Below are 18150 nucleotides of genomic sequence, written 5' to 3' on the forward strand. Positions count from 1 at the left end.
CTTGTGATTGAGGGATCAGCTGATTTGATACCTCAGTGCAGTGTGTAAAGGTACAAAAGTTTAAATTTCTTAAGTTTTTTATTATGGATGTGTGATAATCATCCCTTTTGATTAATTATCGTCACTGTTTTTACTGTATTAAATATTGTGTTGGAAAACTATTTTTAATTTAAAATTAGATCATACTTTTTTATTTTATTCATTTATTTCACATATATTATTCATTTTGTTCCATTATGTCGTCTGAAGAGCTACAAGTGCAATTAGATCAAACTAATGCTCAACTACGTGATGTCAGGGACGCCCTGGCTAACGTTATTGCCGGTAATGGCCGTAATGAAGGCCGCATCGACGCTGTTTCGCCTAAAATTCCCAAAATTATAACTTCTGATATTCAGTGCTGGCTTTTTCAGGTCGATGCCGCTTTCCGCCGTGCCAATATAACTGTAGATTCTACAAAATTCGATTATTTAGTTATGGCTATTGACGATGCGGAAGCCTTCAAATGTATCAGCTCAATAATTAAATCGAGTCCGCTTCCGGGTGATGCGTTTGAACAAGCAAAAGCCAAGCTTCTTTCACGTTTTTCCTTATCTAAGGAGGACAGCTTAAAAAAGTTATTAAAGGGTCGTGTCGATGTTAATTGCAAACCTTCTATAGTATTGAGTCAACTTCGTGATTTGAATGAAAGTAACCTCTCGGATCAAGTTCTTAAAACAATCTTTCTCGAGTGTCTTTCGCAACAACAGCGCGACATTCTAACGATTGTATCAGACAAGGACCTTGAAACTTTAGCCACTATCGCCGACAAAATTTCGTGTCAACCGGGTTCGAACGCTGAATTTCCCCAAGCTTTCGGGGTGTTTAAAAAACCCGAGCCATCATTGCCAGTAGACCGCTCTGAATTTCAAAAGCTCGAGGCTAAATTTGACACCATGATGGAATCATTTAAGCAAATGCAAATGGAATTTAAACGCTTATGCAGTCGCGGTCGGTCACGGTCTGGGTCCAATCAGGGTCGCAGGGGTAATTCTGCGAAATCCGAGTTATGTTATGCGCATCAGAAATACCCGAATAACGCTCTTTCGTGCAAAGAGTGGTGTAAAATGTTCGCGGAATTTTCGGCTAAGCCAAAAAACTAAATTCTACACCTTCCTGTTTGGAGGCGGCAGGTAAAGGTGTGATTGGACCTTCTCGACGTCTTCATATCCGTGACAGAACCACAGGTCAAATTTATCTTGTCGATACCGGTGCGGACATTTCGCTAGTGCCAGTCGATCCTAGGTTTCGCGACAGACCGGCTCGGCTAAAACTTTATGCCGCTAATAATAGCTTCATAAATACTTATGGTGAGGCGCTTCGTACTCTGAATTTGGGGCTGCGGCGCGACATATCCTGGAACTTTTGTATCGCGGAGGTTCCATATGCCATTATTGGCGCCGATTTACTTTTTCAGTATAATTTGGCGGTTGATCTACGCAGGAAATGTTTACTGGACACTTCAACTGAGCTATGCTCTAAAGGAATTGTCAAAGAGGCTCCTGTACACTCCATACATTGTGTGCTGATAGATAGTGAGTGCAAAAAAATTCTTTCAGAATTCCCAGAAATTACAGGCAGCTCCTGCAATATTCCTCCAAAAATTCCTAGAGTTTTCCATCATATAGTTACCTCAGGACCTCCCTTGTCAGCTCGGGCTCGTCGGCTACCGCCTGATAAGCTTAAGTATGCAAAAATGGAGTTCCAGCATTGGATAAACACTGGTAGGTGTAGACCCTCTTCTAGCTCTTGGGCAAGTCCCATTCATATGGTCAAAAAGGGTGACACCGAGTGGCGGGTGTGTGGTGACTATAGACCGTTGAATGCTGTTACCAAACCGGATAAATATCCCATTCCCCATTTATATGACTGCTCCAGTGAATTACATGGTAAAAAAATCTTCAGCAAGCTTGATCTTATTCGTGCTTATCAGCAGATTCCAGTTCATCCTGAGGACATCGAAAAGACTGCTGTAATAACTCCCTTCGGTTTGTTCGAATTCATGTTCATGACTTTCGGCTTGCGTAATGCTAGCCAGACCTTTCAGAGATATCTCAACCAAGCCTTGAGCAATCTTGATTTTACCTTTGCTTATCAGGACGATATTTTGGTATTCTCCAAAACCATTGAAGACCATCACACTCATTTACGAGTAGTCTTCGAAAGACTTAGAGAATTTGGTCTTCGCTTAAATCCCGCCAAATGTGTTCTTGCCGTTAATGAAATTGATTTTCTGGGTTATCGCATTAACCATCGTGGTATATCTCCTATTCCTACTAAGGTTGAAGCCATTTTAAGTTTCCCCAAGCCTTCTACGGTCTCTCAGCTTCGCCGCTTCTTAGGCATGGTAAATTTTTACCATCGCAATATTCCTACCGCGGCCTCCTCTCAAGCTCCTTTAAATGCCTATTTCAAGGACTCGCGTAAAAATGATCAAAGTCCTATCATCTGGACGGATCAGTCTGAACGAGCTTTTGAAAAAGTTAAACAGGAGCTAGCTAGTGCAGTCTTACTAGTCCATCCCCGCGCTGGTGCGGAACTCCGTGTGGTATCCGACGCCTCTGACATTGCGATTGGTGCTTCTCTCGAACAACTGTCTGAACCGATTGATGGAACGAAGCAGTCTTGGGAGCCTTTAGCATTCTTTTCTCAGAAATTGTCCCCTCGGCAGACTCGATACAGTCCTTACGATAGGGAATTGCTAGCCATTTACGAGGCAATTAAATACTTTGAGCATTATCTTGAAGGTCAGGAGTTCAAGGTTGTGACCGACCATAAGCCCTTGATCTACGCTTTTCTTCAGCGTCCAGACAAAGCTTCTCCCCGGCAATCTCGCCAACTTTCATACATTTCCCAATTTACTACGTGCATTGAATACATTAAAGGTTCAGATAATGTGGTGGCTGACTGTTTGTCACGTATTGAGTCTCTCTCTCTACCCATAGACATCTCTCTAAAACAAATTTCTGATTTGCAGAGCAAAGATGAAGAACTGGCAGAGCTTATTAAGACCCCCCATAAAGACTTCTGTTTTAAAACCTTCGACTTTGGTCCTGACAAGACATCTTTATATTGTGATATCTCTGGCGACTCCATTCGCCCCTTTATCCCTTTACCATTACGGCGCGTGATCTTTGATCGTATACATAACGCTGCCCATTGTGGAACCAAATCAACTGACAGGCAAATTCGCATGAAGTACATTTGGCCCGGTCTGCACCGTGATGTTGCACTATGGTGCAAAACCTGCTTAGATTGCCAGCATGCCAAGGTTTCTAGGCATGTCAAATTTATTCCTGAACATTTTGTAACCCCTGATGGTCGTTTCGACCACGTACATATCGATCTGGTGGGCCCTCTGCCTCCAAGCAACGGCTTCCATTATATTTTGACAATGATTGATCGGTTCTCCCGTTGGGTAGAGGCCATTCCAATCCCGGATAAATCTGCCCAAACTGTTTCGCGGGCCTTTTATGATACACGGGTCTCTCGTTATGGGTCTCCCAAAGTTATTACCTCTGACCAGGGTCTTGAGTTTGAAGCCACCTTATTTAAAGCCTTACTTAGCCTTATTGGCACTCAACACATCCATACGACTGCTTACCACCCCGCGGCAAACGGAATGATCGAGCGTTGGCATCGTTGCCTTAAAGCCGCTTTGAAGTGTCACAATGACAAGAATTGGACGCGGACCTTATCCACGGTTCTTTTAGGGTTGCGCTCTCATGTTCGTGCTGACACCGAGGCATCGCCTGCCGAATTCTTGTTTGGCACGACACTTCGCATGCCTGGCGAATTCTTTCTTGAAGGGGATTTTACTCCTGATCCTCGCACATTCATTGAGGAGTTTCGTGAGTTTATGCGACTCGTCAGGCCTGTTCCAGTCACACATCACCACAAGAGGCGCGCGTTTGTTTTTAAAAATTTATACGAATGCTCCCATATTTTCTTACGCAATGTTGTTGCGAAGGCACTCGAACGAACTTATTCCGGACCTTACAAGGTTGTTAAAAGACTGTCCGATAGGGTGTTTGATATCGATATCAACGGGAAAACGAAAAGCGTCTCGGTTGAGCTACTTAAGCCGGCATATCTCATGTCTGAAGACTTGTTAGCTGATACACTTGATAGCGACCCTCCTTTAACCACCCCTTCGAGTCTAGCTGGAACCCAGGACTCGAATGGTGCTGGCAATTCGCCAGTCACCTCATCCAGTTTGGCTGGAACCCACGACTTGGACGGTCCTGGCGATTTGCCAGTACCAATGGTTGAAAAGGTTTTAAAAACTTACGCTCGTAAAAAGCAAGTGAGATTTTTAAATATATAATTTTATTAATCTTTGCATATTATAGTGTTTGTAACTTTGTGTTATTCTAATGTTGCTAATGCATAATTTTATTAATCTTTGCATATTATATAATGTTTGTGACTTTGTTGAATTGTAACGTTCACACTAGGAGGGGAGTGTGTGGGGACTTGTATCGCCCTCTCACTCACTCCGAGAGTGGAGTGGAGGCTGTCAATTGTCAGGATGGATTCGATCCATTATGGCGGATTAGGTTGCACCTGAGTCGTGACAGAGACTGGTTGTAAAAGTCGTTGACTTCCACGTGTCTAAGCTATGTAGCTGTTTTCTTGTACGATTGGTACAATAAAGTATTGTTACCCGTTAACGAGTGTATTATTTTGGTGTTTAAGAGTATAGGATCTCTCGTCTGGTGACTACAAAACCTACATTGTCATTAGAGTTATTGTAATATCTAACTTTTAATTATAATCTAACGACTCAGTAGGGATATAAATTAGTCAATAACCCTGAATTTGTCATTGCAGTTCGATTGCAATATTGATTTACATTAAAACGCAATAAGCCCTCCATAAGATCTCCATGATAGAATTCTACATTGAAACCCTTGAATAGTTCGAACGTTTGCCGAAAGAAGGCGCCACATACAATATTAATGTTTAATCTAACTTTTAATTATAATCTAATGACTATATTAGTTAAGGATATAATTCAGTCAATAATCCTGAATTCGCCGTTCGAATTAGATTCGAGCCTTTACGTTATTTAGCAATATGAGTTTCGTTAAAGTCAGCACTTTCTATAAACGTTAAACCAGACTAAACATTTGTAAAGTTTAAGACAGATATCTACATTAAAAGTCTTAAATAGATCGAATCCTTGTCGTAAGATGGCGCCATATAAGTTATTAATATTTCATATGCCAGTCAGAATTTTTCATGTTAATACGAAATAATGAATTATTTAATTATTACGTTAAAAGAATTTAAAACTTATTTTATTCGACTGTATTCTATGCAATGGTTTCGAAATCTAACCTTAACAATAATAGGATTAAGCTAAAACGCAATGTGCCTTCCATGATATCTCCATGATAGATTTCTACATTGAAACCCTTGAATAGTTCGGATCCTAGCCGTAAGAGAGCGCCACGAGATTTTACGACTCTATTTTATTTAAAGGTTCGAATTTACGGCGTAAGGTAGCGCTGCGTACAATAATGCCATTAATTGAATGAATCTTTTAATATAAATTCAAAGACTATCTCTCCATAACAATCCTAAATATGCCGATCCAACTAGACCCAAATTCCAACGTTACGTTACATGCCGCGCCATCTATAAACATTAAATGCACTAAGCCCTCTCATAAATTTGCAGAAGATAATATTTCTCGATAATCTCAAATAGTTTGAGTACTTACTGTAAGATGGCGCCAGATATAAGAAATTTATTAGGGCATGTACTTGTCTTAAAATATAATCCTAGAAATTTCTCTAAAGTGAAAATCCAAGAGTTCGTGCTTTTAATAATGAATCAATAAATATAAATAATATTCTCTTATTTCTTAGTTCTCTTACAGTACAGCAGCACCAGATTTCCACCATAATTTTCTACTGGGAAACTTTTGAATAGGTCGAACCATAAGATGGCGCCACATGAGTTATTAATATATGAATTAGCAGTGCCAGTCAAGGAAATCCCCGCCTTAGTAAGAATTAATTATAACATGGATTTTAAAATTAATTTCGTCATCATGACCATGTATGTATTATACAGGGTGTGCCATTAAGAAGCCTCTTGAATATTTTAATCAGTATATTAACGAAACGATACAATAAAAATGCAATAATGTATGAAATGTTATGGTGATCTACTCAATATTATCCTAAGGGCCATTGTTGGTTTTATTGGACCCCTCACATGATCTCTCATCATCATCATCATCATCAGACACGACATAAGTGTCCTTACTGCTCCTCCTGGAATTATTATTTTCAAAAACCTCTTCGGTGCTCTCCTTACTTTCTTTATGATTATTTTCCTCCTGCACCTGTACAGCCTCATCCTTAACCTCAATCGAAGATTTCGTTTTATCAGAGGAACCACTTTTTTGTCTCTTATATTCTTTATGCAGGTGTTCCACTAGTTCCTCCTTTGTCTTAGGGAATTTAATCTGGAGTAAAGAGGGTCAATTCAACCAAAAATTCTCGTCAAATTAACGTCTTAGTTACCTACTTGGGACTGTCTCTCGAACAACGTGGGCTGCTGGTTCACTCTGCCCAACATCAGTTCCATGCGTAGCTTGTGCTCTTCGTTCCGCAGTCTTTCTTCGTCTCTTTTCAGTTGAAGTCTAAACCAGTAAGTTTTTAGTTGACATAACTCTATTGGTGAATCGCTTACCTCATGGCCAAATCTTCCTCGTGACTGTAAGTCAACGTTTGCCAAACCGGCTTTTTTCTCATCACTTTCTCGCGCCATCTCGCTTCCTCTTTCAGTTTCGCCTCCTCCAACTTACCGGCCATCTCCATTTCCAAACGTTTCCTAAAAAATTCTTTTAAAGAGCAGATTTAGATATTGAAAGAACGTTTACCTGGCCGACTGTATTCTCAAAATGGCCGCCAAATTCGAACGGTTTATGGAGGACATGTCCAGGGAAGATGGCGTCCTTGTTTCCGAACTGCTATTTGCCGAAGAGATTCTACAGTGGTGTCTCCTACCCTGAAACAGAGAGAGAGAGACAACTGGTTAAACCCTGAATTGGATTTTAATATATACTCTTTTTCTTGATGATTTTAACTTAAACGGTCTCGGACTGGTGGAAATGAACTCGTTCTTCAGCTCCTCCAGTTCCCTCTCGTATTTATCATGGTACATCTGAAATTCATGTCTATGTGTTGAGTTTAAACTCGGGACGTATGGCGATTACCTTATAATTGGGTATTTTTCGTCCTTTTCGCACCGGGGGGGTCGGGTCTCGCTCGTTACTCGTCTGCGAGTCCCGAAACGATCTCGGACACACGTCGAACTTCGGTTGGGATTTCTCACGTTTCGCCATCGAGGGCGGCAACGAGGCCAACTTTAGCATCTCCTCCGCCCTGATTTTTTTCTGAAGGGTCCTAAAAGGGACAAGAAGTTTGGCAACAGTGTATAATTGCAGTGACGTCATTACTATTTTTGTCAAATATCTGGAAAAGGCAGTTGAGGTCGCTACGTGTAATTTAGAGCAATTGGTCATCAATGATTTAAAAAAAAAATCAAGCAGTTGAGCTCATTTGTTTTCAACTGCCTGAAAGAAAAAATTTATGATTTCTTTTCATTATCAGTAAAAAGAGCAATTAGGGTCAATAAGGTTTACCTGTTTATAAGCTAAGGTTATTCTACAATATATCCTTCTTCTCTTTTCAAATAACGCAATTATACCTGTAAAATTCATCCTCGTGCATCTTCTTATAGATGTAATTGCTGAAAAGGTTCTTCGGGATCGGTTTGGCCTTGAACTTTTCAATTTTCAATGGGACGTGGTCGTCGTAAACGCACGGCAACGATTTCGAGAAACGTTTGGTCAGTTCCTGGATCTCTTCGTCTCTACGGGTGAAGGAAAACGGTCTCATCTGAGCTTGCAGCTCGTTCTTGCGTCTTTCTTTCACCGTTCGACTTCTAAAATATGATGCATTTTACATTACAAGAACCGTCAGGTCCCTCCTCACCTTCTTTGCTGCTCCTCCATAATCTTATCGAAAAGCGGAATTTGCGACTCTATAGGCACCTCATGGGCCTTAAACTGTTGCTGCTTCTCTTCTTTAGGTGGTTTGTTGATTTTTAAGTACAATTCTTTAACGATCTTGTTTTCCTCGTCCCTAAAAAACAATTTTTTTTTAACCATATATATACAGGACTGATAAATTTCACACAGCGTACTCAAGACCTCAGTTTGCCGAGCGTGTATATTATTATATACCTGACGGTCATTTGAAAGGGTTTTGGAATGGTAATTCCGTCGTACTCTTCTTTGACGTTAGGAGGCTTTTTGGTCCTTAAAGGGGTACTGGGGGCGCTTTTGGTCTCCAAAGGTGGCGGTGTGGGTCCGTATAAGTCCTCGGAAGTAAAAGAGTCCCATTCGGTTTTTTGATTGGCTCGGGATTTGGATCGAAAGTACGGCTCTGGAGTGATGTTCGATGATGACGAGGGCATGCTTGGGGTTTCTATACGGACGGACCTTAAAAACAAACGAAAGACAATGCTGATAAGGCAAAAAAGATAAAAAGGTTTTTCACTTTTTTGGACCTTCGATAAAATAAAATCCATAACTCCCTTAAAAATGGTTCAAATTTACCCAAAGTGGCACTAAATCATTAGAAAAGCTGCATTTTATATTTTTAAAAATCTTTTAACATAATATTTTAATTAGACAATTTTTTACATGCTCTCAAAGATGATGGTAAAATTTTCCCAATCTTTTGTACCCTCAATAAAAGCAAATCCATAACTCTCTTAAAAATGGTTCAAATTTGCACAATGTTCCACTAAATCGTTAGGAAAACTTAATTTTATATTTTTACATATATTTCTAGATGATAATGTAAGTTGAAAATTTTTTACAAGCTGTCAAAAATGGTGGTTAAAATTTCCCAATTTTATGCGCTTCAGTACAAAAAAATACGTAATTCTCTTAAAAATGGTCCAAATTTGCCCAAATTCCACTAAATCGTTAAAAAAGCTTTATTTTATGTTTTCAAAAATATTTCAAGTTAATATTTTGATTGGAAAGCTTTTTACAGGCTGTCAAAGATGATGGCAAAAATTTCCTAATTTTTTTGGACCTTCAGTACAAAAAAATATAAAATGATTAATATTTTTTTGGACCTTCAGAATTAAAAAATACATAATTCTCTTAACAATGGTCCAAATTTGCCCAAAGTCCCACTAAATCGTTAAGAAAGCTTCATTTTATGTTCTTAAAAATATTTCAAGTTAATATTTTGATTGGAAAGCTTTTTACAGACTGTCAAAAATTTCCTAATTTTTTTGGACCTTCAGTAAAAAAAAATACGTAATTCTCTTAAAAATGGTCCAAAATTGTCCAAAGTTCCACTAAATCGTTAAGAAAGCTTTATTTTATGTTTTCAAAAATATTTCAAGTTAATATTTTGATTGGAAAGCTTTTTTCAGGCTGTCAAAGATGATGGCAAGAATTTCCTAATTTTTTTGGACCTTTAGTACGAAAAAATACGTAATTCTTTTAAAAATGGTCCAAATTTGCCCAAAGTTCCACTAAATCGTTAAGAAAGCTTCATTTTATGTTCTTAAAAATATTTCAAGTTAATATTTTGATTGAAAAGCTTTTTACAGGCTGTCAAAGATGATGGCAAAAATTTCCTAATTTTTTTGGACCTTCAGTACAAAAAAATACGTAATTCTTTTAAAAATGGTCCAAATTTGCCCAAAGTTCCACTAAATCGTTAAGAAAGCTCCATTTTATCTTTTCAAAAATATTTCAAGTTAATATTTTGATTGGAAAGCTTTTTACAGACTGTCAAAGATGATGGAAAAAATTTCCTAATTTTTTTGGACCTTCAGTATAAAAAAATACGTAATTCTCTTAAAAATGGTCCAAATTTGTCCAAAGTTCCACTAAATCGTTAAGAAAGCTTCGTTTTATATTTTTAAAAATATTTCAAGTTATTATTTTAATTGGAAAGTCTTTTACAGGCTGTCAAAGATGATGGCAAAAATTTCCTAATTTTTTTGGACCTTCAGTACAAAAAAATTCGTAATTCTTTTAAAAATGGTCCAAATTTGCCCAAAGTTCCACTAAATCGTTAAGAAAGCTTCATTTTATATTTTTTTAAATATTTCAAGTTAATATTTTGATTGGAAAGCTTTTTACAGGCTGTCAAAGATGATGGCAAAAATTTCCTAATTTTTTTGGACCTTCAGTATAAAAAAATACGTAATTCTCTTAAAAATGGTCCAAATTTGCCCAAAGTTCCACTTAATCGTTAAGAAAGCTTCATTTTATGTTGTAAAAATATTTCAAGTTAATATTTTGATTGGAAAGCTTTTTACACACTGTCAAAGATGATGGCAAAAATTTCCTAATTTTTTTGGACCTTCAGTATAAAAAAATACGTAATTCTCTTTAAAATGGTCCAAATTTGTCCAAAGTTCCACTAAATCGTTACGAAAGCTTCATTTTATGTTCTTAAAAATATTTCAAGCTAATATTTTGATTGGAAAGCTTTTTACAGACTGTCAAAGATGATGGCAAAAATTTCCTAATTTTTTTGGACCTTCAGTATAAAAAAATACGTAATTCTCTTAAAAATGGTCTAAATTTGCCCAAAGTTCCACTAAATCGTTAAGAAAGCTTTATTTTATGTTTTTAAAAATATTTCAAGTTAATATTTTGATTGGAAAGCTTTTTACAGACTGTCAAAGATGATGGAAAAAATTTCCTAATTTTTTTGGACCTTCAGTATAAAAAAATACGTAATTCTCTTAAAAATGGTCCAAATTTGCCCAAAGTTCCACTAAATCGTTAAGAAAGCTTCATTTTATGTTTTCAAAAATATTTCAAGTTAATATTTTCATTGAAAAGTCTTTTACAGGCTGTCAAAAATGATGGCAAAAATTTCCTAATTTTTTTGGACCTTCAGTATAAAAAAATACGTAATTCTTTTAAAAATGGTCCAAATTTGCCCAAAGTTCCACTAAATCGTTAAGAAGGCTTCATTTTATGTTTTTAAAAATATTTCAAGTTAATATTTTGATTGGAAAGCTTTTTACAGACTGTCAAAGATGATGGCAAGAATTTCCTAATTTTTTTGGACCTTCAGTATAAAAAAATACGTAATTCTCTTAAAAATGGTCCAAATTTGCCCAAAGTGCCACTAAATCATTAAGAAAGCTTCATTTTATGTTTTCAAAAATATTTCAAGTTAATATTTTGATTGGAAAGCTTTTTACAGACTGTCAAAGATGATGGCAAAAATTTCCTAATTTTTTTGGACCTTCAGTACAAAAAAATACGTAATTCTTTTAAAAATGGTCCAAATTTGCCCAAAGTTCCACTAAATCGTTAAGAAAGCTTCATTTTATGTTTTTAAAAATATTTTAAGTTAATATTTTGATTGGAAAGCTTTTTACAGACTGTCAAAGATGATGGAAAAAATTTCCTAATTTTTTTGGACCTTCAGTATAAAAAAATACGTAATTCTCTTAAAAATGGTCCAAATTTGCCCAAAGTTCCACTAAATCGTTAAGAAAGCTTCATTTTATGTTTTCAAAAATACTTCAAGTTAATATTTTGATTGGAAAGTTTTTTACAGACTGTCAAAGATGATGGCAAAAATTTCCTAATTTTTTTGGACCTTCAGTACAAAAAAATACGTAATTCTCTTAAAAATGGTCCAAATTTGCCCAAAGTGCCACTAAATCGTTAAGAAAGCTTCATTTTATGTTCTTAAAAATATTTCAAGTTAATATTTTGATTGAAAAGCTTTTTACAGGCTGTCAAAGATGATGGCAAAAATTTCCTAATTTTTTTGGACCTTCAGTATAAAAAAATACGTAATTCTCTTAAAAATGGTCCAAATTTGTCCAAAGTTCCACTAAATCGTTAAGAAAGCTTTATTTTATGTTTTTAAAAATATTTCAAGTTAATATTTTGATTGGAAAGCTTTTTACAGACTGTCAAAGATGATGGCAAAAATTTCCTAATTTTTTTGGACCTTCAGTATAAAAAAATACGTAATTCTCTTAAAAATGGTCCAAATTTGCCCAAAGTGCCACTAAATCGTTAAGAAAGCTTCATTTTATATTTTCAAAAATATTTCAAGTTAATATTTTGATTAAAAAGCTTTTTAAAGGCTGTCAAAGATGATGGCAAAAATTTCCTAATTTTTTTGGACCTTCAGTATAAAAAAATACGTATTTTTCTTAAAAATGGTCCAAATTTGCCCAAAGTTCCACTAAATCGTTAAGAAGGCTTCATTTTATGTTTTCAAAAATATTTGAAGTTAATATTTTGATTGGAAAGCTTTTTACAGACTGTCAAAGATGATGGCAAAAATTTCCTAACTTTTTTGGACCTTCAGTACAAAAAAATACGTAATTCTCTTAAAAATGGTTCAAATTTGCCCAAAGTTCCACTAAATCGTTAAGAAAGCTTCATTTTATGTTTTTAAAAATATTTCAAGTTAATATTTTGATTGGAAAGCTTTTTACAGACTGTCAAAGATGATGGCAAAAATTTCCTAATTTTTTTGAACCTTCAGTATTAAAAAATACATAATTCTCTTAAAAATGGTCCAAATTTGCCCAAAGTGCCACTAAATCGTTAAGAAAGCCTCATTTTATATTTTTAAAAATATTTCAAGTTAATATTTTGATTGGAAAGCTTTTTACAGGCTGTCAAAGATGATGGCAAAAATTTCCTAATTTTTTTGGACCTTCAGTACAAAAAAATACGTAATTCTCTTAACAATGATCCAAATTTGCCCAAAGTTCCACTAAATCGTTAAGAAAGCTTCATTTTATAATCTTAAAAATATTTCAAGTTAATATTTTGATTGCAAAGCTTTTTACAGGCTGTCAAAGATGATGGCAAAAATTTCCTAATTTTTTTGGACCTTCAGTATAAAAAAATACGTAATTCTCTTAAAAATAATCCAAATTTGTCCAAAGTTCCACTAAATCATTAAGAAAGCTTTATTTTATGTTTTCAAAAATATTTCAAGGTAATATTTTTATTGGAAAGCTTTTTACAGACTGTCAAAGATGATGGCAAAAATTTCCTAATTTTTTTGGACCTTCAGTACAAAAAAATACGTAATTCTCTTAACAATGGTCCAAATTTGCCCAAAGTTCCACTAAATCGTTAAGAAAGCTTCATTTTATGTTTTCAAAAATATTTCAAGTTAATATTTTGATTGGAAAGTTTTTTACAGACTGTCAAAGATGATGGCAAGAATTTCCCAATTTTTTTGGACCTTCAGTATAAAAAAATACATAATTCTCTTAAAAATGGTCCAAATTTGCCCAAAGTTCCACTAAATCGTTAAGAAAGCTTCATTTTATATTTTTAAAAATATTTAAAGTTAATATTTTGATTGGAAAGTCTTTTACAGGCTGTCAAAGATGATGGCAAAAATTTCCTAATTTTTTTGGACCTTCAGTATAAAAAAATCTACCCTTCCTTAAGAAATTGTTCCAATTTCCCTGAAGTTCTACTAGATTGTTAGGAAAAATTTATTTTATATTCCCAAAGATATATCAAGTCGATATTTTAATTAAATAATTTTTTACAGGCTGTCAAAGATGGTGGCAAAAATTTCCTAATTTTTTTGGACCTTCAGTACAAAAAAATACGTAATTCTCTTAAAAATGGTCGAAATTTGCCCAAAGTCCCACTAAATCGTTACGAAAGCTTCATTTTATGTTTTTAAAAATATTTCAAGTTAATATTTTGATTGAAAAGCTTTTTACAGGCTGTCAAAGATGATGGCAAAAATTTCCTAATTTTTTTGGACCTTCAGTATAAAAAAATACGTAATTCTCTTAAAAATGGTCTAAATTTGCCCAAAGTTCCACTAAATCGTTAAGAAAGCTCCATTTTATGTTTTCAAAAATATTTCAAGTTAATATTTTGATTGGAAAGCTTTTTACAGACTGTCAAAGATGATGGCAAAAATTTCCTAATTTTTTTGGACCTTCAGTATAAAAAAATACGTAATTCTCTTAAAAATGGTCTAAATTTGCCCAAAGTTCCACTAAATCGTTAAGAAAGCTTCATTTTATGTTCTTAAAAATATTTCAAGTTAATATTTTGATTGGAAAGCTTTTTACAGGCTGTCAAAGGTGATGGCAAGAATTTCCTAATTTTTTTGGACCTTCAGTATAAAAAAATACGTAATTCTCTTAAAAATGGTCCAAATTTGCCCAAAGTTCCACTAAATCGTTAAGAAAGCTTCATTTTATGTTCTCAAAAATATTTCAAGTTAATATTTTCATTGGAAAGTCTTTTACAAGCTGTCAAAGATGATGGTAGAAATTTCCTAATTTTTTTGGACCTTCAGTATAAAAAAATACGTAATTCTCTTAAAAATGGTCCAAATTTGCCCAAAGTTTCACTAAATCGTTAAGAGAGCTTCATTTTATGTTTTCAAAAATATTTCAAGTTAATATTTTGATTGGAAAGCTTTTTACAGGCTGTCAAAGATGATGGCAAGAATTTCCTAATTTTTTTGGACCTTCAGTACAAAAAAATACGTAATTCTCTTAAAAATGGTCCAAATTTGCCCAAAGTTTCACTTAATCGTTAGAGAAAGCTCATTTTATATTTTTAAATATATTTCAAGTTAATATTTTCATTGGAAAGTCTTTTACAAGCTGTCAAAGATGATGGTAGAAATTTCCAATTTTTTTTGGACCCTCTGTACAAAAAAATCTACCCTTCCTTAAGAAATTGTTCGAATTTCCCTAAAGTTCTACTAGGTTGTTAGGAAAAATTTATTTTATATTCCTAAAGATATTTCAAGTTGATAGTTTAATTAAATAATTTTTTACAGGCTCTCAAAGATGATGGTAAAAATTTTCCTATTTTTTTGAGCTCTCAGTACAAACAATTTCATATCTCCCTTAAAACTTAACCAAATATCCTTGAAGTCCTACTACATCATTAAGAACACTTCATTTTAGGTTTCTATATATATTTCAAGTTGATATTCGGATTTAAAATTTTTTTACAGGCTGTCAAAAATCAAGGTAAAAATCTTCCCATTTTTGTGGACCCTTAGTACAAAAAAATTTATAACTCCCTTAAAAGTTGTCCAAATTTGCCCAACGTTTCACTAAATCGTTAAGAAAATTATTATTTTATGTTCTTAAAAATAAGTCATGTTGATATTCTAACTAGAAAATTTTTTACAGGCTATCAAAGATGATGGTAAAAATGTCTTCATTTTTGTACACCCTCAGGACAAAAAAGCCATAATTCAGTTAAAAATGGTCCAAATTTGCCCAAAGTTCCACTAAATCATTAGAAAAACTCTATTTTATTTTCTTAAAGATAGTTCGAGTTGATATTTTAACAAGATAATTTTTTACAGCCTCTCAAAAGTCATGGTAAAAATTTCCCTATTTTTATGGATCCTGAGTACAAAAATATTATAACTCCCTTAAAAATGGTCTAAATTTGCTCAAAGTTCCACTAAATCGTTAGGAAAACTTCACTGTATATTTTTGAAGATATTTGAAATTGATATTTATATAAAAAAATTATTTTTACAGTTTCTCGAAGATGGTGGTAAAAATTTCCCAATTTTTTGGATCCTCAGTATAAAAAAATCCATAACTTCCTTAAAAATAGTTCAAATTTACTCAATGTGGCACTAAAACGTTAGGACAACTTCATTTTATGTTTTTAAAAATATTTCAAGTTGATATTTTGATCGGGACGTTTTTTACAGGCTGTCAAAGATGATGGTAAAAATTTTCTAATTTTTTGCGCTTAGTACAAAAAAATACGTAATTCTCTTAAAAATGGTCCAAATCTACCCAAAGTTCCACTAAATCGTTAAGAAAGCTTCATTTTATGTTTTTAAAAATATTTCAAGTTAATATTTTGATTGGAAAGCTTTTTACAGACTGTCAAAGATGATGGCAAAAATTTCCTAATTTTTTGAACCCTCAGTACAAAAAAATCCATCCTTCCTTTAAAAAATGTTCAAATTTCCCCGAAGTTCCACTAGGTTGTTAAAAAAACTTCACTTTATGTTGTTCAAAATATTTTAAGTTGATATTTTAATTGGACATTTTTTTACAGGTTGTCAAAGAATATGGTAAAAATTTCCCAATTTTTTGGACCTTCAGTACAAAAAAATCCATAACTTCCTTAAAAATGGTCTAAATTTGCCCAAAGTTCCACTAAATCATTAGAAAAACTTCATTTTATGTTTTTAGAGATAGTTCAATTAGATATTTTAATTGACAATTTTTTTACAGGCTGTCAAAAATGATGGTAAAAATTTTCCTATTTTTTTGAGCTCTTGGTACAAAACATTTAATATATCCCGTAAAACTTATCCAAATATCCTTAAAGTTGTACTACATCGCTAGGAAAACTTCATTTTAAGTTTTTAAAGATATTTTAAGTTGATACTCTGATTTCAACATTTTGTACAGACTGTCAAAGATCATGGTAAAATTTTTCCCATTTTTTTGGACCTTCAATACAAAAAAATCCATACGTCCCTTAAAAATGGTCTAAATTTGCCCAAAGTTCCACTAAATCGTTAGGGAAACTTCATTTTATATGTTTACAGATATTTATAGATAATAATGTAATTTGAAAATTTTTTACAAGCTGTCAAAGATGGTGGTCAAAATTTCCCAATTTTTTGCGTCTAAATATAAAAAAGTACATAATTCTCTTAAAAATGGTCCAAATTTGCCCAAAGTTCCACTAAATCGTTAGAAAAACTTTATTTTATCTCTCTAAAGATAGTTCAAGTAGATATTTTAATTGACAATTTTTTTACAGGCTGTCAAAAATGATAGTAAAAATTTTCCTATTTTTTTGAGCTCTAGGTACGTAAAATGTAATATATCCCTTAAAACTTATCCAAATATCCTTAAAATTCTACTACATCGTTAAGAAAACTTTATTTTAAGATTTTAAGGATATTTTAAGTTGATATTCTGATTTCAACATCTTATACAGACTGCCAAAGATCATGATAAAATTTTTCTAATTTTTTTTGGATCCTCAGTACACAAAAATCCATACCTCCCTTAAAAATGGTCTAAATTTGCCCAAAGTTTCACTAAATCGTTAGGAAAACTTCATTGTATATTTTTAAAATTATTTCAAGTTAATATTACTATTAAAAAAAATTTTACAGTTTCTCGAAGATAATGGTAACAATTTCCCAATTTTTTAAACCCTTGGTATAAAAAAATTCATACCTCCCTTAAAAATGGTCTAAATTTGCCCAAAGTTCCACTAAATCGTTAGGGAAACTTCATTTTATGTGCTTAAAAGTATTTGAAGTTAATATATTAATTGTAAATTTTTGTATAGGCTGTCAAAGATGATGATAAAAATCTCCCCATCTTTCATCCAAGCAATTAGAGAAATTTTTTCCAGGTCCTTGGAAAGATGAAAAATAAGAAAAAATCACGAATTAAAAGAACAAATTGAAATTTAAATTAATTAATTAATAATTTGAAAACATTCATTTAATTTTTTTTTAATTTTTAATAAAAAAAAATCCAGAAAAATTATTTCTTATATACTCATTCAATTCTGGCAACTCAAACTTGCGCCCTTCATAGTTTGGTCGATATATCATATTATAGGTGACATATGACTTGCAAGGTTGCCAAACTTACTAAAATATCCTAGATTCCTACCTTCTTGAAGGCGGTTTGACCATTATAACATCTTTATCAGACAAGGACATATTGTCGTCATCCAAATATTTCCCACTAAGAACTTTCTTCGGTATCGGGGTGGCACAAAACGGTTTAATGGAAGACTTACGTTTACTATCATCAGCCGAGAGGATCCTTGACGAATCCTTCAATATTAAACAAAAATAACAAATTCCACATAATTGCCTATTTAATGACTTGCCTTGGTACACATGTCCAGTTTAAACTGTTGATTGACATACTCGCAAAACTCCCGCTGTTTCTCCCTAAGATTGTCCAACTTCTTATAAAACTCCCTGCTAGACAAGTGGTTAATATCGTCATACTCCGGAATACTATCGTAGAAATCGATGAAACTCTTCACGTCAC

The 18150-nt window shown here is 33.7% G+C and overlaps 2 protein-coding genes across 2 annotated transcripts; one reads left to right on the forward strand and one right to left on the reverse strand.

Annotated features, from left to right (window-relative positions):
* The first annotated feature begins 236 nt into the window (after positions 1-236).
* LOC126734200 (uncharacterized) lies at positions 237-4400 on the forward strand. Its single transcript, XM_050437738.1, has 3 exons — positions 237-324; positions 3753-4345; positions 4392-4400. Exons 1-3 carry the CDS (start codon positions 237-239, stop codon positions 4398-4400), a joined length of 690 nt encoding a protein of 229 aa, XP_050293695.1.
* Positions 4401-6232: 1832 nt separating this feature from the next.
* Positions 6233-18030, reverse strand: LOC126734202 (protein FAM161A-like). Its single transcript, XM_050437739.1, has 10 exons — positions 17761-18030; positions 8306-8563; positions 8055-8204; positions 7768-8004; positions 7274-7463; positions 7123-7221; positions 6938-7065; positions 6748-6888; positions 6583-6697; positions 6233-6520 (listed from the first exon to the last, which is right to left on the reverse strand). The coding sequence occupies exons 1-10, from the start codon at positions 17808-17810 to the stop codon at positions 6233-6235; spliced, it is 1656 nt and encodes a 551-aa protein (XP_050293696.1). The 5' UTR covers positions 17811-18030.
* Positions 18031-18150: the final 120 nt, after the last annotated feature.

Source organism: Anthonomus grandis, chromosome 3 (genome assembly GCF_022605725.1).
Source record: "Anthonomus grandis grandis chromosome 3, icAntGran1.3, whole genome shotgun sequence".
Classification (NCBI taxonomy): Eukaryota; Metazoa; Arthropoda; class Insecta; order Coleoptera; family Curculionidae; genus Anthonomus; species Anthonomus grandis.

Excerpts from the sequence above, each read along its gene's own strand:
- LOC126734200 (XM_050437738.1), top strand. The coding sequence starts at position 237 with ATGTCGTCTGAAGAGCTACAAGTGCAATTAGATCAAACTAATGCTCAA. Across the intron at positions 325-3,752 it reads CCTGGCTAACGTTATTGCCG|GGTTGCGCTCTCATGTTCGT; the intron begins GTAATGGCCGTA and ends CGGTTCTTTTAG.
- LOC126734202 (XM_050437739.1), bottom strand. The coding sequence starts at position 17,810 with ATGTCCTTGTCTGATAAAGATGTTATAATGGTCAAACCGCCTTCAAGA. Across the intron at positions 7,464-7,767 it reads CACGAGGATGAATTTTACAG|GACCCTTCAGAAAAAAATCA; the intron begins GTATAATTGCGT and ends TGTCCCTTTTAG. Across the intron at positions 6,521-6,582 it reads TGTTCGAGAGACAGTCCCAA|ATTAAATTCCCTAAGACAAA; the intron begins GTAGGTAACTAA and ends TCTTTACTCCAG.